Below are 23,716 nucleotides of genomic sequence, written 5' to 3' on the forward strand. Positions count from 1 at the left end.
GGGTGATAGAATTTTTCTGAGGTCGGATTCGGATTCAGCGCAGCAAAAACCTTCGGGTATACTAGGTCTGGTCTCTGGTTCCGGACCTTTGTCAAATTTTGTGTAATCATTGATCAAATTGATTTTTTTTTATTTTTACTCTTCTCTAATGATTATCTGAGAAAGATTTCAGTTAAATTTTCAACACTAAAATATAAATTTTTAACGAAAATAATAATCTTCTAACAAAATAGTGAAATTTTCCACACAAAAATTAAACTTCAACCAAAAAAAAGAAAATTTTCAAAAAGAAGATAAATTTTCAACAAGAGAATTAAGTTTTTAACAAACAATTCAATCTTTAACGAAAAAAAAAAATTTTTTTTAAAGAGTAGTGTAACCTTCAACTAATGAATTAATCATTGAACTGCATACGTAGCTCAATTTTTGAACAAAAAGATTAATTTTCAACAAAACATGTGATAATTGATATTTCAACTGAAACGGTTTTTATTTTTGAAAAAAAAACTGGGCAATTTATCCAAAGAGACGAATTTTCAACAAAATATTTGAGTCCTTACCCAAAACTGATCAATTTTCAACCAAATAGTCGAAATTTAAAAACAAAAAGATGAAATTCAACAAATTAATTGAATTTTTTTTTACTTAAAAAGATTAACTTTCTACAAAAAAGATGATTTATTAATATCATATATAAGTTTTTAACTGAATAGTTGAATTTTGAACCAAGAATATTAGTTTTCTTCCAGAAAATATGATTTCTCAACAAAATCAGATTATTTTCCTACTAAAAAAGATTTTCATCCGAGTGAAAGTAACTTCACTTTCAAAATATTTATTTTTCCAGTCAATGGAAGATGGAGGGTAGACGTTTTTAAACTTTCGAAAAAATACATCAATTTTTAAATAAATAGTTCAATTTTCAACCTACAATGAAGAAATTTCAAACAAATGACCAAATATATTAACAAACAAACAATTAAACTTCAACGATAAATTTTTTTAGAGAGACAGTCGAATTTTCGACACAAGAAAATAAATTTGCAACAAAATAATTAAATTTTCAACAAAAAATTCAATCTTTAGGAAAAAAAATACTTTTCAAAAAGTAGCTTAACTTTCAACTCATTAATTAGTTGCATTTTTAAACAAAAAAGATGAATTCTCAGCGAAATATGAAATAGTTGATATCTTAGTTGAAAAAGATGTTTAGTTTTGAAAAAACGGTGGAATTCAATAAAAAAAGACTAATTAATTTTCAACCAAACAGTCGAATTTCCAACCAAAAAATACGAATTTCCAACAAAATAGTTCAATTTTTAAACAAATAGTTAGATTCATACCATAAAAAGATAAATTTTCAACCAAAAGGATTAATTTTTCATCAAAAGACCAATTTTTAAACAAATAAATTAATTTGTAGCCAAATAATTACATTTTCAGCTACAGCATAAAGATTAGTTGAATTTTTAGCTACAAAAATGAATTCTCAGCGAAAAATGTAATAGTTTATATTTCAACTAAAACAGATTTTTAATTTAAATAGACTACGCTGGAATTCAACCAAGAAAGATGAATTTTAAACAAAATAGTTCAATCTTCAACCAAATCAGATTGATTTTCAACTAAATAATTACATTTTTAATAAAGAACAAAATAAATTTCTACCAAAAGATATGAATTTAAAAATCCTAAAACAAATTTTCAAACAAATTATTGAATTTTACCCTGAGCAATATTTCAATTAAATTTTAAACACTGAATTTTTAACAAAAAAGCTAATCTTCTACCAAAATATTTAAATTTTCAAACATAAACATTAAACTCCAACCATGAAAATGTATTTTCTATTTAAAAAACGACGAATTTGCAACAATAAACATAAATATTTAACCAATAAGTTGAATTTTTAACAACAAAAATAATTGATAAAAAATAAGAACTTTCAACAAAATAGTTCAATTATCAACCAAAGTAATGAATTTTTAACTCAAATTATTAAGCTTCGAATGCAATAGTTGAATTTAAAAAAGGTGAATTTGTAACGAAAATTATGAACCTTTAACTGGAATAGTTGTATTTTCAGCTAAATAGTCTAATTTTCAACCTACCTTTAAAAAGTTTTAACCAAATGGTCGAATATTTAAACCATAAAAAATTAAACTTTAACCAAAAAAAGAAAAATTTTAAAAAGAAGATAAATTTGCAAGCAAAAAAATAAAATTTTCAACCAAAAATTCCATTTTCAATGAAAAAAAAATTTTTTAAAGTAATTCAACTTTGAATTAATTAATTAAACTTTGAACTGCATACATAGTTGCATTTTAAAAAAAAGTAATTCTCAACAAAGCATGTAATAGTTAATATTTCAACTAAAAAGTATTTTTAATTCAAACAAATAACGGCGGAATTCAACCAAGAAAGACGAATTTTCAAAAAATAGTTGAATATTTACCCAAAACTGGATAATTTTCAATCCAAAAAGATGGAATTCGACAAAATAATTAGATTTTCTACCAACAAAAAAATTAAACTTCAACAAAATAATTAATTTTTAAGAAACTAGTTCATTCTTCAGCGAAAAAAAAACTTTTAAAAAGTAGTTTAACTTTCAACTAATTATTTTAATTTTCAACTATAGTAGCGATAGTAATAGTTTAAACTTCAATCGAAAAAATATTTTTATTTTAAATCAATAAAGCTCGAGTTCAACCAAAACAGAAGACAAATTTTCAACGAAATAGTTAAATCTTTAACCCAATCAGATCAATTTTCTACCAAAAAGTTACATTTTTGATCAAGAAAAATTAAATTTATATAAAAAAAAAAATTTTTAAATATAAACCGACAAATTTTGGCAAATATTTGAATTTTCGTATAAGAAAGACTTCAGTTTAATTTTCTACCAAAAAACACGACTTTTTAATAATAGAAAAGAATTTTCAACCAAATAGTTTAATTTTGAACAAAAAACGTAAATTATTAAGAAACAAACAAATTTTTACAAAATAGTTTAATTGTCTACCAATGTAATTAATTTTTAACTAAAGTGATGAAACTTTGAGTGGAATAGTTGAAATTTCAACCAAGAAAATTAATTTTCTAAAAAACAAAAGGAATTTTCAAAACACAATAGTTTAATTTTTAACCAAAGTGATGAATTTTTAACTACAGTGAAGAACCATCAACTGCAATAGTTTTGTTTTAAATGAAAAAAAAGAGTTTTCAACTAAAATCATTTCCAACAAAGTAGTTAAATTCTGAAGGAAAGTGGTGAATTTTCAACTAAAATTATGAATCCTAAACTGAAATAGGTGAATTTGTAAACAAAAATATTCATTTACGACCAATAATATTAATTTTCTACCAAAAAATACGAATTTTCAACAAAATACTTAAATTTTCGATAAAAAAATGGGTTGTTAAATTTTTAGCGGAAAAATTAATTTTCAACTAAAGAAATGAATATTCAATTTAACAAATATTTTGAACCGAAAGAAAATTTTTTTAAATAATTACATTTTCAGTTTATAAAATTAATTTTCAATCAAACGAAATCGAATTTTTAACAAAATAGTTGCATTTTCAACCAAAGAGATGAAATTAGGGTAAAAATTATAAATCATCTACCAAAACAGTTTCTTATTTTAAATCAAAAACAGACAAAAAAAATAATTTTTACCTAAAAAATTAATTTTGAGCCATACAGTTGTATTTCCAACAAAATCCATAAATTTTCAACTTAGAAAGAAAACTTTTCAACCAGAAATTGAAAAGTTAAAATTTTCAGCAAAACAAAATTAATTTTTAAACCAAATTTTTAACCAAACAAAAGAGAATTTTCAAGAAAATGGTTACATTTTCAATCAAAGAGACAAATTTTCAGTTGAAACGATAAATCACCGACCAAAAAAGTATTTTCATTTTAAATAAAAAATAAGTGAATTCATTTTAAAAGACGAATATTCAATATAAATTTTTTATTAAAGATAAAAAAATGGTAACGAAACTGTAGAATTTTCAAGCAAAAAAAAAGATGAATTTTCAAGAAAAAAGATCAATTTTCTCCTAAAAGGTCGAATTTTGAATAAAAAATAAATAAATTTTCAAACCAAAAAGATTAATTTTTTACCAAAAAATACAAATTTTCAATAAAATACATGAATTTCCAACCAAAAATAGAATAGTTGAAATTTTTCTTTCAAAAAATTAATTTCAAACCAAAACGAAATCAATTTTAAAATAAAATAATTAAATCTTTCATTTTAAATAAAAAATAAGTGAATTCATTTTAAAAGACGAATATTCATCAAGATTTGATTTTTCAAGCAAGATAAATTTTTTATTAAAGATAAAAAAATGGTAACGAAACTGTAGAATTTTCAAGCAAAAAAAAAGATGAATTTTCAAGAAAAAATATCAATTTTCTCCTAAAAGGTCGAATTTTGAATAAAAAATAAATAAATTTTCAAACCAAAAAGATTAATTTTTTACCAAGAAATACAAATTTTCAATAAAATACATGAATTTCCAACCAAAAATAGAATAGTTGAAATTTTTCTTTCAAAAAATTAATTTCAAACCAAAACGAAATCAATTTTAAAATAAAATAATTAAATCCAATAATATCATTTTTATTTTTTCCAAATACATATAAAAATTTCCTGAAAATTCCATGTTTTAGTAATAGTAATTGATAATAACATTACTAATAAAAAAACTGATATTATATGTAAAAATAAAAAAATGTTAAAAACCCGTATTTTTAAACGAATCCCCAAAAAAATCAATATTTCCTTTAGCCGAAGATTAATTACGAAACTTTACAATACCAATTGACTTCATTTATTCTACAAGAAAACGTCATCGGATGTGCATACTTTATCGTATAAAAAGAATGAATAACATTCAAAAATAACCTGCCACTAATTGAAGAGAGAATTTTTTTCAACTGATATCATCGCTCAGTTAATGTATTATTCAAACTTTTTTTTTCTTTCCATTGAACTCATATTCTTCATTACGAAGAATCGACTTTTTCGCTTATATTTTTTTCCGTGAAAATTAGTAATAATCTAAACTTACCGGTTGCTTTATTTCCGTCGTTTTGCCACACTTTGAACATGGCTGCAGCCTGCTGAGCAGGTTTGTCAGGATATTCTTCTTTAATATGTTCTACATCCTTCGGACGGATATTTAGTTCCGAAGCCAATTTTTCCCAATCATGGTCTAGCAAATTAGCAATGTCGGTCAATCGAATTGTCGCTCTGTGAATTGTATCTGGCCTGCCTAAAAGCAGGAAAACGAAAAAGAATTTGAAAATATGCTTGATTTTCTTTTGTAAAATGATTTGATGAAACAAATCAATCCTTTCTTCGACCGTTGATATTTATTGATTTCAAATCGTAGATTTCAAATTATTTATGTCTTACGGTCCAATCGTAAATCAAAAATAAATTATGAGTCAAAAAAGCATGTTCTTCGAAACTCAGATATTTATTTAATAGAAAAACTCCTTTTAAACTTCCTTACGTTTCGGTACGCATGCGTACCTTTTTCAAAGATTCTTTTCAAAGGAGTTTTTCTATTAAATAAATATCTGAGTTTCGAAGAGCATGTTTTTTTGACTCGTAATTTATTTTTGACTTACGATTGGACCGTAAGACATAAATAATTTGAAATCAATTACTTTCTTTTTTCGTTTGATTTTTTATTTAAATCTGGATATCGATATTTTTAATTGATTATTGTTAATAAATTGTGTGGATATTTATAGAGTTTAGAGTATAAAATCGTCTAAAAAGGGGGGTGGGATAGGCTGTTTATTCACGAAAATGGGGAAAATATTGTTAAATAAAATAAAAGTATAGGTACCATATTCAATTAAGAAAACAGTCGGAATTTGAACGCAAAAATGTTTAATTTTCTACCAAAAAGATAAATTTTCAACGAAACAGTTCAATTTTCAAGCCAAAATGTTAAATTTTGTAGAAAAAGTTGACTTTTAAACCAGAAACGATATATTTTAAACAAAAAAGTTCATTTTCAACTTAAAAATATGATTTTTCAATCAAATGGTTGAACTTTTAGTAAAAATAAAACTAAATTTAGACCAAATAGTGGAATTTAAAAACAAATAGTAAAATTTTCAAGCAAGGGAACAAATTGTCGATCTAAAAAGGCGAATTTTCAACGAAATAGTAAATTTTTTACCAAAAGAGATGAATTTTTAATCAAATTTTCAATAGTAGAATTTAGAGAAAAATTCAACTTTTAACAAAAATTCAGAATTTTTAACCGAATAATTTGCCAGCGAATTTGTGAATAGTTTGCTAGCCAAAATGTTAAATTTTTTAGAATAAAAGTTGACTCTTAAACCAGAAACGATATAATTTAAACAAATAAGTTAATTTTCAACGAAAAATATGATTTTTCAATCAATTCGTTGAACTTTTAGTAAAAATAAAACTAATTTTAGACCGAATAGTTCATTTTAAAAACAAATAGTAAAATTTTCAAGCCAAGAGTTAAAAATTTGGATCTAAAAAGGCGAATTTTCAACGAAACAGTAAATTTTGGACAAAAACAGACGAATTTTTAATCAAATTTTCAATAATAGAATTTAGAGAAAAAATTTAACTTTTAACAAAAATGTAGAATTTTTAACCGAATAATTGAATTTTATATCCCAAAAGATTAATATTCCACAAAACAGTTAAATTTTTGACCAAAAAAGATAAATTTTCAATTAAAGAATTCCGTTTGCCAGCCAAAATGTTGAATTTTGTAGAAAAAAGTTGACTTTTAAACCAGAAACGATATATTTTAAACAAAAAATTTCATTTTCAACCGAAAAATAAGATTTTTCAATGAAATGGTTGAACTTTTAGTAAAAATAAAACTAATTTTAGACCGAATAGTTCATTTTAAAAACAAATAGTAAAATTTTTAAGCCAAGGGTTAAAAATTTGGATCTAAAAAGTCGAATTTTCAACGTAACAGTAAATTTTTGACCAAAAGAGATGAATTTTTTATCAAATTTTCAATAGTAGAATTTAGAGAAAAAATTTAACTTTTAACAAAAATTCAGAATTTTTAACCGAATAATTGAATTTTATATCCCAAAAGATTAATATTCCACAAAATGTTACATTTTCGACCAAAAAAGATCAATTTCCAATTAAAGAATTTCGTTTGCTAGCCAAAATGTTGAATTTTTTAGAAAAAAGTTGACTTTTAAACTGGAAACGATACATTTTAAAGACGAAAGGGAATTTTCAAGCAATAAATATGATTTTTCAATGAAATGGTTGAACTTTTAGTAAAAATAAAACTAATTTTAGACCAAATAGTTAAATTTAAAAACAAATAGTAAAATTTTCAAGCCAAGAGTTAAAAATTTGGATCTAAAAAGGCGAATTTTCAACGTAACAGTAAATTTTTGACCAAAAGAGATGAATTTTTAATTAAATTTTCAATAGTAGAATTTTTAGAAAAATTTAACTTTTTACAAAAATGTAGAATTTTTAGAAAAATTTAACTTCGAACAAAAATGTAGAATTTTTAACCGAATAATTGAATTTTCGATATAAAAAGATTAATTTTCCACAAAACAGTTACATTTTCGACCAAAAAAGATAAATTTTCTACCAAAAAAAAAAAAAAGATAAATTTTCAACGAAAGAGTTATATGATTTTTCAATCAAATGGTTGAACTTTCAGTAAAAATAAAACTAATTTTAGACCGAATAGTTCAATTTAAAAACAAATAGTAAAATTTTCGAGCAAAGGGTCAAATTTTCGATCTAAAAAGTGCGATTTTTCAACGAAACAGTAAATTTTGAACCAAAACAGATTAATTTTTAATTAAATAATTAAATAATTTCAAAAATCGGTTGAATTTTTAACCAAATAAGTGAATTTTCAAACTACATAAACTAGTTTTAAACCAACAAACACAAGATTAAACTTCAACCAAAAACAGTTGCATTTTTAATCAAGCAGTTGAACTTTCAAACCTAAAAGACCAATTTTTTATAAGAAAGCTGAATTTTCAACCCAAAAAGATCAGTTTTTAACCAGAAACTTTTTTACCTGAACAAAAATTAATTTCTAATCCAAAAAGATTAATATTCACCAAACAGTTACATTTTCAACCAAAAAAGATAAATTTTCAATGAAAGAGTTCCGTTTTCAAGCTAGAATGTAAATTTGTTAGAAACTAGTTGCCTTTTAAATCCTAATTTTAACAAAACTTGACTTTTAACAAATATTTTAAACAAAAAAGTTAATTTTCAACCAATAAATGTGATTTTTCAAACAAATGGTTGAACATTTAACAAAAATTTTATTAATTTTTGACCAAACAGTTAAATTTAAAAACAAGTAGTAGAATCTTCAAACAAAAGGACGAATATTTTATCAAAAAAAGACCAATTTTTAACAAAACAGTAACATTTTTGACCCAAAATGGAATAATTTAATTTTTAGATAACAAATGGATATTCAACTAAAGAGATAAATTGTAGAACTTGTTTTTATTTATTTAATTTTCCTCCAAGTAGTCGAATTCTCAACCAAAAAGAATTACTTTCTACTAAATAATAAAATTTTTAACCAAACAAGGAAAATTTTTAGACAAAATCATGAAAGTAGATATTTACACCAAAATTGTTGATTTCAACAACAAAAAAATCAATTTTCAAGTAAAGACTTTTCTACAAAAAAAAAAAATAATTTTGAAACCAAACGGACGAATTTTCTATCCAAAAAGACAAAATTTCAACACAACAGTTCAATTTTCAATCAAATTAGGTGACTTTTTAACAAAATAGTCAAATTTGCAGCAAAATAATTAGATTTTCAAAAAAATAGTACAATTTTTTAAACAGTTGAATTCTGTACAAAAAAAAGAAGAAAGTCGCATTTTTAACTCAAAAAGATCAATTTTCAAATAAATTAGTTCAATCTTTAACCAATAAAATAAATTTTTGACAAATTAGTAGTCGAATTTTTAACTAAAAAAGATGAATTCTAAATGAAAAAAGTAATAGTTAAATTTTTATTTAAAAACAATCAAATTTCAGCAAAAAATGAAATAACTAAATTTCATCCAAGATAATTAAGTTTGAAAGAAAAAATAAATTAAATAATTTTTAGAAAAATAGTTCAATTTCAATCAATAAACTAACAAAAATAAATATATTTGCAATAACACTTGATATTTGAACAAAATAATGAAATTTTTTAACAAAATAGATTAAAAGAACACAAAAAATATAATATTAAACTTTACAATTGCAAAATTGCAATTGAATTTTCATCTAAAAACTATTAATTCTCAGCCAAAATTGGAATACTTTTTTTCATGCAGTTAACTTTTCAAAAAAAATAAATAAATAAATTCTCAAGGAAAAATGCAATAGATAAATTTTTAGTTAAGAAAATTAATTTTTAACCGAACAAGAAAACGAATCATTGACAGAATAGCTTAATTTACAACTACTAAAATTATTTTTTTACAATTTAGTACAAATTTTAAAAAAGTTATTGAATTTTTAATCAAAAGAAGGTAATTTTTTAAAGACACAATTGTAATAGATAAATTTTTAGCCAAGAAAATTAATTTTCAACCTAAAAAGTAAGCGAATTTTCAATAAAATAGCTTAATCTACAACCAATAAAATTAATTTTTAACAAATTAGTACAAATTTGAACGAAGCAGTTAAATTTTTAATGGAAAGAAGATGATTTTTTTAAGGAAAAATGTGAAGGATAAATTTCCCGCCAACAAAATTAATTTTCAACTAGAAAAGAAAACGAATTTTTTACAAAATAGTTAAATTTTTTACCAATAAAATTTTTAACTCAAAACTATTAATTTTTAGCCGAAAGTAGATTACATAAATTTTCAGTAAAGATAATAATTTTTTACCAAAAAGAAACCGAATTTTTGACAAAATAGTTTAAATCTACAACCAATGAAAATAATTTTTAACAAATTAGTACAACTTTCAACAAAAAAATTTTAAGTTACAGATATATTTTCAGTCAAGGAAAATAATTTTTAATCAAAAAAGAAAAAGAATTTTTAACAAAATAATTAAATCTTTAAACAAGCCGTTGAATTTTCAACCAAAAGAAGAAAAATTCTCAAGTAAAAATGTAGTAGATAAATTTTCAATTAAAAAAATATAATTAGCAACCAATTAATTTTTAACAAATTAGTACAATTTTAAACGAAATAGTTGAATTTTCGACAAAAAAGGTAATCTGTTACCAAAATAGTTGAATTTTCAAACAAAAACATGAATCTTTCAACCATGAAGATTATTAATTTTTTACCAAGAAGAGGAATTTTAAACAATAAACATGAATTTTTAACCAAGTACTTGAATTTTAAACGAAAAAGATCAATTATTAACAAACAAACAAAATTTGCAGTCAAATCGTTCAATTGTCAACCAAAATAATTAATTTTCAACGAAGATCAATAATCTTTAACTGAAATATTATTTTTAACGAAAAAGATAATTTTTTAAGCAAAATGATTAACCCTCAACTGGAATAGTTGAATTTTAAACCAAGAAGATTAATTTTCTATAAAAAAAAGAAAAATTTTCACCGACAAACATGTATTTTCAACCAAATAGTGAAATTTTCTACTAAAAAAATAATTTTTAACCACATAGTTAAATTTTCAGTTAAAAAAAAAATTTTAACCGAAAAAAGAATAATTTTTAACAAAATAATTAAATCTTTGACGAAAGTCATGAATTCTTAAATAAAACGATAAATACTTAACTAAAATAGTCAATTTTGTAATTAAAAATATACATTTTCAACCAGTAAGAATAATTTTCTACCAAGAAAAGTGAAACAATAATTTTTAACTGCATTTTTTCTTGGTTAAATATTTAACTTTATTTGTGTAATATTAGTCTTGTTAGTTCAAAAATTAATTTCTTTTAGTAGAAAGTTCATATTTTTTGGTTAGAAAGTCACCTCTTTGATTCAAATTGATCTGTTTTGGTGGAAAATTTTAATATTTTGTTAAAAAATTCGTTCTTTTTTTATTTCAAAATTAATTTTTTTAACTAAAAATTTACTCGTGTTTTTATCAGAAAAATTATCTTGGTTGAAAATTAGTTTTCTTAGTTAAAAAAATAGGCATTTTAAAAAATGTTGCAGGTTTTATTAAAGATGGTAAAAAAAAGTCGAATCATTTTAAACGATATTCAGAAGTTTTGACAGAATTTCCAAAATAATTTATAAGTTGAAAAGATTCCAAATAATTAAAAATAAAATTTGATACGAATAATTCATTAGGTTTCCTATGAAAATTAAAAAAAAATTTATCTTCAAAAATTAACTTTAAGAGAATATTGAAGAAAATTTTGAAAGATTTCAAAAATTTTAAACAAAAATTAGAAACGTTTAATGTATTTTTTTTATTTTGCAGGATTGATGGAGAGTTTTATGAAAAATTGAAATCAATTTAAGAGATATTTAGAAATTTAAAAAATAATAATTTAACGTTTCAAGACATTCCAACCAAATTTCAACAAAAATCTAGATTTTTAAAGATTTTCGAACAAAATTTTATAGCTATTTAAGGATTTTTAAAGTTTGAAGATAATGAAAAAATTTTCTTAAGATTTCTGAGAAAATTTTCAATGATTTTTTTATTTAAAAAAATCCTTTCTACAGAATTCTTAAAAATAATTTGAAACAAAAACAGATTTGGAAGTACAAATAAAAATTGAACAATTATTTCCGTAAATAATTCAAATAGGTTAAATGAAATGTAGAATTTTTGAAAATTCAAAAATTATTTAAATAGTTTGACAAAATATATATTTTTGAAGATCTTTAAATTAGATTTTAACGTTTTTAAATGATTTTTTAAGCTTTTCAGATAATTAATATTTAATATTTTTAAATTTAAAAATTAAAAATTATTCTTTATTATTTACAAATTAATTTTAAGAGTATATTTACACAGATTTAAAAAGATTTCTAAAATTGTTCGAAAAAAAATTTGGAAGATTTTAACGCATTATTTTAATTTTGCAGGATTTATTTAAAGTTTTAGGGAAAACTCGAATGATGTAAAAAATTGTTTAGAAGTTTCAAAAGAAATTCAAAAATGATAAAAAATTTAAAAAGACTCCATAACATTTTAAACAAAATTAAGTTTTCTGAATATTTAGTTTTTAAGCATTTTGATAGGCTGAAAAAGAAGAAATAAACTTGACTAAAATTTCTATATTTTAAATATAAAAATTCAACTATTTTTTCTAATTTGTCTATTCAACTTAAAAATTCACCTAGTTTCATAAAAATTACATTTTTCTTGGTTAAAAAATCAACATTATTTGTGTAACTGTCCTGTTTTTATTTCGAAAATTTATTTCTTTTAGTAGAAGATTCATATTTTTTGGTCAAAAACGCATCTGGTTGATTCAAATTGATCTGTTTTGGTGAAAAATTGTACTATTTTGTTTAAAATTCGTTCTTTTTTTATTTTGAAGTTAGTTTTTTTTTTACTAAAAATTTATTCGTCTTTTTTGATAGAAAAATAATTTTTGTTAAAATTAAATTTTCTTAGTTCAAAATTAATTTCTTCCGAGAATAATGTATATAGTTTGTAGAAAATTAGTTGTTTTTTAGTTGAAAATTAATCTTCTTGGATAAAAATTTAATTTTTTAGTTAAAAAGTATTTGGTTTCAAATAAAAATGTTTATAGTTGAAAAATAATTTTTTTCAAAAATTGATTTTTACACTCAAAATTTTACTATTTTATTTAATGTTGCACTTTTTTCAGTTAAAAATTCCATTTTTGGGTTATAAATTCGTGTATTGAAATGTCTTGTTTCTTGTTAGAAGATTTTCCTTCTTGATAGAAACTTCACATAAATATTTATATTCAACAATTTGATTAAAAATTAAACTATTTTCTTGCATTTAAAATGTACATTTTTATTGAAAGTTTATATTTCTGAGTAAAAAATTGGACTATTTTTTATAAACCTCGTCATTAGTCTTAAAAATATTTTTGAAAAGATTTAAACAGATTTCCAAAGTTGTAAAAAAAAATAATCTGAAAGATTTTCAGGCATTTTTAAAAATTGTGCAGGTTTTTTTTAAACGGTAAGCAAAATTCGAATAATTTTAAACGATATTCAGAAATTTTGAAAGAATTTCAAAAATAATTTAAAAGTTGAAAAGATTCCAAATAATTAAAAATAAGATTATATACGAAAAATTCATTAAGATTCCTATGAAAATTAAAAATGGCTTTTTATCATAGAAAATTAATTTCAAGAGAATATTTAAGAAGATTTCAAAACATTTCCAAAATATTAAACAAAAACCCTTAATCAAGAATTTTTAAAGTTTGAAGATAATGAAACAATTTTCTTAAGATTTCTGGAAAAATGTTCAATTATATTTTTGTTTTAAAATTTATTTTTTACAGAACACTTTAAAAGAATTTAACACAAAAACAAATTCGGAACAATAAATACAAATTGAACAGTTATAACTTTAGAAAAAATTCAATGAGGTTACAAGATATTTAGAAGTTTTTCAGGGATTCAAAAATAATTTATAATTTGGAATGATTCCAAAAAATGTTTAACAAAATATATATTTTTGAGGAACTTTAAATAAGATTTGAACGTCTTTAAATGATTTTTTAAGCTTTTCAGATAATAAAAAAATGCACATAAGAATCCTGTAAACAAATTTTATGATTTTTTTTTTACATATTTAACAAGATTTCAAAACCAAGTTTTATTTATAAATAACAATTGAACCATGATTAATGTTGAACAATTTAAAATAAAAAGAATTTAAATTCATGATTAAAAAAAAAATCAAATTGGTTGCTTCATTCTTCAAATTAGAGCATTGAAAATTTTATTGCGGATTTTTTTTAACTTTCGATCTGTACAATTTATGAAACTTACAATTTTTTATTTTGCGATTAACCGATATTTATTTTAGAATTGGAAAATAAAAAATGATTCTTTATTTTTTGCAAATTAATTTTAAGAGTATATTTAAGAAGATTTCAAAAGATTTCCAAAATTTTAAACAGAAATTAGAGACTTTTAAGGTATACTTTTTTTTATTTTTCAGGATTGATTAAGAGTTTTATGAAAAATTTAAATAAATTTAAGAGATTTTTAGAAATTTATAAAAATAATAATAATTTAACATTTGAAAAGATTCCAAACAAATTTTAACGGAAATGTAGATTTTTTAAGATTTTAAAACAAAATTTTAAAACTATTTAAGGATTTTTCAAGTTTGAAAATAATAAAAAAAATCTCTTGAGATTTCTGGCAAAATTTCAATGATTTTTTTGTTCTAAAAATTATTTTTTACAGAATACTTCAAAAGAATGAAAAACAAAAACAAATTTGTAAGCATAAATAAAAATTGAACAATTATTACTTCAGAAAAAATTCAGTTAGGTTGAAAGATATTTACAAGTTTTGAAGAGATTCGAAAATAATTTAAATACTTTAATAAATTACATATTCTTCAAGAACTTTAATAAAATTTTTGATGTTTTTAAATGATTTTTTTAGCTTTTCAGTTAACAACAAAATATATTTAAGATTCCTGTAAAAATTGTAATGATTTTAAAAAAAATTAACAAAATTTCGAAACAAATTTTGATGCATAAATAACAATTAAACAATTGTTAATTTGTAAGAACTTAATATAAAAAGAATTTAACTTCTAATTTTAGGTGTTAATTAAAAAAAATTGTAATCTTTCAAGTTTCAATGCTTTTCACTGAAAATTGCTCTAATGATATAATTTAAAAAAAAATCCAAATTGCTTGATTCATTTTTTTAATTTAGAGCATTATTAACGTTTTAAAATTTAAAATAAAAAGAATTTAACTTCTAATTTAAAAATATTTTATTTAAAAAAATTGAATTTATGAAGTTATCATGCTTTTCACTGAAATTGTTTAAAATGACATAATTTAAAAAAAATCAAATTAGTTGATTCATTCTTCAAATTAGAGCATTGAAAATTTTATTGAAGATTTTTTTTCCTTCGATCTGACAATTTATAAAACTTATATTTTTTTATTTTTCAATTTACCGATATTTATTTCAAAATTGGAAAATAAAAAAAGACTATTTGTTTTTTAAATTAATTTTTTTTATAGAGTATATTTAAAAAGATTTGAAAAATTGTCAGAAAATAATATGGAGGTTTTTAACGCATTATTTTAATTTTGCAGGATTTATTACAAGTTTTAGGGATAACTCGAATGATGTAAAAAATGGTTTAGAAGTTTTAAAAGAATTTCAAAAATGATAGCAAATTTAAAAAGATTCTATAAAATTTCAAACAAAATTGAGGTTCTTGAAGATTTTGAAATTTTTTAAGCATTTTGAAAGTCTGAAAAAGAAGAAATAAATTTGACCCAAAGTCCTATAAAAATTGAAAATAAGTTTATATTTTGTGTATCGCCTATACTTTATTATACATTTTCATGATTTAAACGGAATTTTTCAGCTTTAAGAATTTGAATTGTTTTATTTTCATCGTAAAAAATTATTGAAAATTATTTTCCTGCTTAAAATGGCCTTTTTAAAAAATTAAAGCTTCAAAACAAAAATTAAACACCACACTCTTAATTTTCACCACACTCTTAATTTCCAATTGGAAACAAAAATTCAACCAAAAAGGCGAATCTTCAAGAAAATACGTGAATTGTTTCAAATATTTCTAAAAATAATATATGTTTGATAATATTTGGTAAAATATGACAATTTGCATTTTCATAAACAAATGAGATGAATAAATTTGAAATTTTAGAAAATCAGTTACATAATAGTTAAGTATTAATTATAAAATATTCAAGGAATTATATTCAAGCAAAAAATTAAGATAAGTACACAACCTTGAAAATACTTGAAATAAAAATATCTGACAAATACTGATATTTATAATAATGGTTATTCTTAACTTTTCAATTATTTTTGCGATTAAACGTAATTCTTATATTAATATCTACACTAAATCAGCCCAGTTTTAAAATATTTTTCAATTTAAAGTCATAATGGTAATGAATTTAAAACTGAAAACGTTAAAAAAGTGTATAATATTCAAGATATTTCAAATTAAAAGCATTAATAGTTCAATAATTTGAAAATTTATAGAAAATGTTCCGAGACGAATTATTGCAGATTTTAAAACGTTAAAAATAGTGAAATGTGGAATTTGCACTTACTTATTCCACCATCTCGAAGGAAGCTGTAATTCTTGGACAATTCTAGTAAATCCAGCTCAGAATGTGCGGCATCCGGTGAAATTTTCTCTGGTAAAAGAATATTCAAAGTGCAAATAGGCGTTTGCGGTTGATCGCCCTTTGCTACTTTCGGCTCGCTCATGAACATAATTCTTCCCATCATGTCAGCGGCATCGGGATCCTTTATCCTTGCCGTAAAGGGAACTCTATTTTCTTTGAAAGCCCTGAATGGCAATTGAAGTTGCTCTCCGCTTTTTAGCACAGGCACTAAATTACCCGCGAATTCCATAAATTGGGTTTTACCCTCAAGAACCTGCCAAAAAAAAATAACAGTGCGAAACGTTTTAAAATCAAGATTTTTCAAAATATTTTCAGATTTTCTTGCCAATTTTGGAAAAGCTGGGTGTCTCCCTGATAGGTGATTTTAAATCCCTGGTTATTTTCTTGATTTTACTGGTCAATTTTGTATTTTTCCGGTCTGGGAATTGGGAATTATTTTTTATATTCTCAGGGCCTAATTCGGAATTTTAATTCTTTTGTAATATTCCCGGTTTCATGTCAGAAATATAGTTCTTTCCGGCAATTTTGTCATTTTTCTGGAAAATTCATTATCCGAATTCAATAAATATCACAACGATTCCAGAAAGATGTAGAGACTTCAAAATATTTTAATGATTGAAAATATTTCAAATTATTCCAAAAAGATTTAAAAGATTTCACAAAGATATCAGAAAGATTGTAAAGTTTTTTCAGAGATTTCACGGAATTGAAAAATATTCAAAAATTTGATGTTCCAAATAAAAATCATAATTCTTTTCAGAAATTCCGCGTTTCCAGCAACTAAAAATTCAAACATTACAAACATTCCAAAATATTTTAGAAGATTTAAAAAATTACACATATATTTTAAATATTTCCGAATCATTTAAAAGAATTCAAAAGATTTCACAAAAATGTTAATGATTACATAAATATTTCCAAGATTTAAAATATTTAACAATGATTTCACAAAGATTTCAAAAATATTGCAAATCATTTTAAAATATTTCCAAAAAATATCACAAATATTTCGGAAAAATGTCAAAGATATCAAAAAGATTTCAAACAAATTCACAAAAATTTTAACAAACTTTCACACATTTTGCAAAGATTTTGAAGGTTTAAAAAATATATTAAAAAATTCTCTATTCCAAATCAAAATCAAAATTCTTCTAGAGAATTCCCCATTTTAGGACAAAATCATAATTCTTTTCGAAAATTCCTTTTTTTATGTCAAATTGTAATTCTTTTCGGAAGATTACTTCAAATATATCAGAAAGATTTTAAAGACTTCAAAACAATACACAAAAATATCAGCAATCTCACAACGATTTAACAAAGATTTACAGATTTCAAAATATTTTAATGATTCCAAATATTTCAAAATATTTCACAAAGATTTCAAGAATTTCCAAAATATTTTAAATTATTTCGAAAATATTTCACAAAGATATCAGAAAGATTGTAACGTTTTTTAAAAAGATTTCACAGATTTGAAAAATATTCAAAAAATTTGATGTTTTACAAAGATATCCGAAAGATTGTAAACTTTTTTTAAAAGATTTCACAGAATTGATAAATATTCAAAAATTTGACGTTCCAAATCAAAATCATAATTATTTTCAGAAATTCCCCGTTTCAAATGACCATGATTTCAAACATTACAAAGATTACAAAATATTTCGGAAGATTTAAATATCTACGCAAATATTTTTAATATTTCATAATCATTTAAAAGAATTCAAAATATTTCACAAAAAAAGTTAATAATTACATAAATATTTCCAAGATTGAAAATATTTAACAATGATTTTACAAAAATTTCAGAAATTATGCAAAACCTTTTTTAATATTTCCAAAAAATGTTACAAATATTTCAAAATGGTGTCAAAAATATTTCAAAAAATTGACAAAGGATTTAACAAGCTTTCACATATTTCGCGAAGAGTTTAAAGATTTAAAAAATATATCGAGAAATTCGCTGTTCCAAATAAAAATCATCATTCTTTTCGGAAATTCCTTGTTTTATGTCAAAATTGTAATTATTTTCGGAAGATTTATTCAAATATATTAAAAGGATTTAAGATTTTACAAAAATATCAATGATCTCACAAAGATTTCAAAAAGATGTGCAGATTTCAAAATATTTTAATGATTTCAAAATAATTCACTAAGATTTCAAGAATTTCCAAAATATTTTAAATTATTTAAAAAAGATTTCAAAGATTTCACAAATATATCAGAAAGAGTGCAAAGTTTTTTTTTTCAAAGATTTCACAGATTTGAAAAATATTTAAAAATTTGATTTAAAAAATGACGCAAATATTTTAAACATTTGAGAATCATCTAAAAGAATTCGAAAGATTTCAAAAAAATATTTGACAGATTACACAAAAATTTTTAATATTTAAAAGATTTCAATATATGCTAGAAGACTTTCAAATATTTAGCAAAGATTTTTAAGATTTAAAAACTAAATCCCAAAATTCACTGTTCCAAATCAAAATCATAATTCTTTTCGGAAGATTACTGCGAATATATCGGAAAGAATTTTAAGATTTAAAAACAATGCACAAAAATATTAGTGATCTCATAACGATTTCAGAAATATGTACAGACTTCAAAATATTTTTATGATTCCAAAATTTGTCAATGATTCCAAATATTTCAAAATAGTTCACAAAGATTTCAAGAATTTCCAAAATATTTCTAATTATTTTAACAATATTAATAATATTTCAAAACGATATCAGAAAGATTGTAAAGTCTTTTTCAAAGTATTCACAGGTTTGAAAAATGTTCAAAAATTTGATTAGATTTTCAGAAATTCCCCATTTCCAATAACTAAGAATTAAAAAATTACAAAGATTACTAAATATTTCGGAAGATTGAAAGAATTACGCAAATATTTTAAAATTTTTAGAATGACACTTCAGAAAGATGTCAAAGATATCAAAAAAATTTCGAAAAAATTTAAGAAGGATTTAAAAAGCTTTCAAATATTTCGAGAAGATTAAATTTTTTTGAATATATCAAAAAATTCGCTTTTCCAAATTAAAATAATAATTCTTTTCAGAAATTCCTTATTTTATGTTAAAATTGTAATTATTTTCATAAAAATTACCTCAAATATGTCAGAAAGATTTCTAATATTTCAAAAAAATGCACAAAAATATCAATGAGCTCACAAAGATGTACAGGTTTCAAAATATTTTAATGATTCCAAATATTTAAAAATATTTCACATAGATTTCAAGAATTTAAAAAATATATCAAATTATTTCAAAAAAATTAAAAAGATTTCACAAAGATACCAGAAAGATTGTAACGTTTTTTTGCAAAGATTTCATAGATTTAAAAAATATTCAAAAATTTGACGTTTCACAAAGATATCAGAAAGATTGTAACGTTTTTTTTTTTTCAAAGATTTCACATATTTGAGAAATATTCAAAAATGTGCGGTGCCAAATAAAAATCATAATTCTTCTCGGAAATTCCATGTTCAAAGTAACGAAGAATTATAATATTTTAACACGTTTCAGACGGTTTCGAAGATTTCGAAAATATTTTTAAAAATTACGAATAACTTTAAAAATTATAAAATTTCAAAAAGATTTCAAGCATTTCAAATAATTTTGAAAATTTTCACAACAAAATTTTGAAGATTACAATAAGATTATTAAATTCTTTTGAAAAATAACTTTTCCAACTTAAAATTATTAATTTTTTGAAATTCTGTGTTTTAAATCACAAAGATTTCAAAGATGGCAAAATATTTCAGAAGATTTCACAAATATTTCAAAAAGATTTCAAAAAGGTTAAAAAATTTAAGATTTAAAACCTTTCATAATATTTCAAAGATTTTAAATATTTAAAAGATTTCATTATATTTTAGAAGACCTCGCAAAGATTTCATAGATATGAGAAAGATTTTAGAAATATTTCAAATAATTTCAATGATTTTACAAATATTTGTAAATATTTCAAGAATTTCACAAAGATTCTATGGATTTTCAAGATATTTCAAATTTTTTCAAAAATATTTCCAAAAGATCATAATTCTTTTAGGAAATTCCGGATACAAAGGATATATAGATAGAATTAGGATACAAAGATTTCGCAAATACTTGAGAAAATTTGTTTAAATTTCAAAATTTCAAACATGTCAAACGATTTTTAAAATCTTCACGAAAATTTTAAAAATATGTCAAAGGTTTAATTATTTAAAAAAATACACTTTTACAAATTAAAAATGATAATTTTTCTGAAATTCTCAGTTTCAAATCACAAAAATTTGACAACATCTAAAAGACTTTAAAGATTTTATAAAGATTTGAAGATTCCAAAAGATTGCAAATATTTAAAAATATTTCAAAGATTTAAAACATTTAAAAGATTAAAAAATATTTCAGAAAATTCCGCAAAGATTTCATTAATTTCAGAAAGACTTAAAAAAATATTGCAAAACATTTTTTTTAAATTGAAAACAATTTCAAAAACATTTCAGAAAAATTTCAAAGATATCAAAAAGATTTCGAAAAAATTAACAAAGATTTTAACAAGTTTTCAAATAATTCGCGAAAATTTGAAAATATATAAAAAATATATTTAAAAATTCGCGATACAAAATCAAAATCATAATTCTTCTCGGGAATTCCCTGTTTTCGGACAAAGTTGTAATTTTTTTCGAAAATTCACTTTTCAATTTAAGATTATACTTCTTTTTAAATCCAGGTAAAACTCAGAATTATAATTCTTTTGAAAAATTTTCTGATTCAACTCAAAATTATCATTATTTTCAAAAATACCCCGTTCTAAATCAAATTGTAATTATTTTAAAAAATTTCCGGCTTTTTGTCGGTTCATCAATCAGGTAGACACCCTGACAAAATTTAAGAAAAGATTTTTTTTTTATTATGAATAATACCTCAACATCTCGGCTCTTAGCCACTTCCGTAAAGTGTTCCTGATGCTCTAAAGTTTTGTCTTCCTTATCATCTGTCATGCAGAATACGCGCAATCTCGCTTCTAATTGGTGATTCCTTTTCGCAAACACTACGAATCTGAGGAAAGAAAAATCATTTTTATAGAAATAATGGAACTCAGTATGCTTGCAAGAATTTGAAATGGTTCAATATTAAAGTCTCAATTCAAAGAAGATTTTTAAAAAAGCAATCTATGTGAAGTTCCACCCCTAAAATTCAAATTAAATTTTTTTTCGACTTCTGATGAGTTTCTCTTTCATAATTTTAGTTTTTTTGTATTGTCCTAAGTAGAATTAGCTCTAGGGTTCATAGTGAATTAAAAAAAATAGTTATGGCCAATATCAGAAAAAAAATTAAATAGCAAAGTCCCGCTTTTCAAAAATTCAACTTTTTTCATTATTCTTTAGTTTCAAAAAACTTCTCGAGTTCTATAAGAATTTAATTTCGAAAAGAAAACAAAAATATGGAAAAGTTCTACCAAAAATTCTTAGCACCTTCAGATCACGTCAGAATTCAATTAAGTTTAGCAGTTAAAAAAAAATTTCAATTTAAAAATGTTGATTGTTCCAAGAGTTCTGATAAGAGTTCTGTTCTAATCCGGAATGGTGCTACCAAAAAGTCTCAGCACTTTCTGATCATATTAAAATTCAAAAAACTTCAACAGTTTCAAATTAATCAAAAATTTTCTAATTTAAAATGTTTGAGAGTTCCAAGAGTTCTGATAAGAGTTCTGTTCTTTAAATGAAAAAAAATTTGGTTATTTTAAGTGCTGTAGGTCTTTAAATTGTGATTGGATCAAAAAGTACTATGGGAATATTAGGAAGAGCTCTTATGAAGGGGGCTCTGATCAGAACTCTTAGAAATAAAGATTTCAAAATAAAGGAATGGTCGTTTTTTAAAGTGCTGTAGTTTTTTGAATTGTGACGTAATTTTAAAATGTCGCACAAGTTTTTAGTAGAAGTATGAGGGGGGGGGGGCGGAACTCTGATCAGAACTCTTGTAACTTTCAACATTTTTAAATTTGAAAGATATTGATTATATTTAAACTAGTGTAATTTCTTAAATTTTGACTCGATCGAAAATGTGTTATCAGGTATTTTGATAGAAATCTTTCAGGCGGAACTGAAGTCTAATAAGAACTCTTGGTTCTCTCAAAATTTAAAATTTTTTTAAATGATGACTTTTACAAAGTGCTGTATTTCTTCGAATTTTGCCTTAATGGAGAAGTGTTATGCCTTTTTGTAGAAATATTCTAGGAGGGACCAGAACTCAAGATTAGAACTCGTGGAACTTTTATCGAGAAATGTTTCAACATTTATTTATTTAGGTTTGTGATTTTTTCGAAATTCTTTTTTATAGAACGCCAGAACTCTTTTAGACCTAAGGATTACACAGAAGAAAATTGAGCTATTCCTCAAAAGAATTCGGAACTCTAGAGCCATGATAAACCTACTCCGAACTCGACAAAAAAGAGTTCACTTTTACAAAAGTGGGGGAGAGTGTAAAGTTAGCCCTCGAATTTCAAAAAGAGAGTTTCTGGCACCTTAGAGACCACAACTATTGCTGAAATCTATTAAGAACTGTAAAATTATTGAAGAGGTACTCAGACTTCAAATTCTGTTTTTCATTTTCAATAGTGGCGTTGTAACTTCACAGGGAGTCCACCATGTGTTTTGAACTTGAGATTCTTTCAGCATAATGAGAAATGTCCTATGTTAGCACAAATAACGTTCAGAAACGTCCTATGTTAGCACAAATAACGGTCTAAAGACGCCCTATGTGATCAAAATTAACATTCTAAGAACGTCCTATGTTATCACAAATAACGTTCTAGAAATGCCCTATGTTAGTACAAGTAAGGTTCTGAAAAAGTCCTATGTTAGCACAATTGAAGTTCCAGAAACGTCCTATGTTAACACGAATAACGGTCTATAAGCGTCCTATGTTATCAAAAATAATATTCTAGGAACATCCTATGTTAGCACAAAGAACGTTTTAGAAACGTCCTATAGTTATCAAATATTACATTCTATGAACGTCCTATGTTAGCACAAATAACGTTCTGGAAACGTCCTATGTAAGCACAAATAACTTTCTAGAAACGTCCTATGTTAGCACAAATAACGGTCTTGAAATGTCATATGTTAGCACAAATAACGTTCTAGAACCGTCCTATGTTAGCACAAATAATTTTCTAGAAACATCCATTCTTATCAAATATTACATTCTAGGAACGTCCTATGTTAGCAAAAATATGGGTCTAGAAACATCCTATGTTGTCAAATATTAGATTCTAGAAACGTCCATTCTTATCAAATATGACATTCTAGGAACGTCCTATGTTAGCAAAAATAAGGGTCTAGAAACATCCTATGTTGTCAAACATTACATTCTAGGAACGTCCTA

At 22.9% G+C, this 23,716-nt stretch overlaps 1 protein-coding gene across 13 annotated transcripts in view; it reads right to left on the reverse strand.

Annotated features, from left to right (window-relative positions):
• The window catches only part of LOC117179162 (ankyrin-3-like), a 645,468-nt gene that overhangs the window by 234,169 nt on the left and 387,583 nt on the right, over positions 1 to 23,716 (reverse strand). For all 13 annotated transcript variants that reach the window (XR_004467875.1, XR_004467874.1, XR_004467873.1 and 10 more), the window contains 3 exons: positions 21,253 to 21,388; positions 16,269 to 16,599; positions 5,086 to 5,289 (listed from right to left, as the gene is read on the reverse strand). Coding sequence is in view for 10 of the 13 variants with exons in the window: in XM_033370872.1 (XP_033226763.1) it covers positions 5,086 to 5,289; positions 16,269 to 16,599; positions 21,253 to 21,388 (671 nt within the window). In the remaining 3 variants the exon portion in view is untranslated. The remainder of the gene's footprint in view (positions 1 to 5,085; positions 5,290 to 16,268; positions 16,600 to 21,252; positions 21,389 to 23,716) is intronic.

Source organism: Belonocnema kinseyi, chromosome 8 (assembly GCF_010883055.1).
Source record: "Belonocnema kinseyi isolate 2016_QV_RU_SX_M_011 chromosome 8, B_treatae_v1, whole genome shotgun sequence".
Lineage (NCBI taxonomy): Eukaryota > Metazoa > Arthropoda > Insecta > Hymenoptera > Cynipidae > Belonocnema > Belonocnema kinseyi.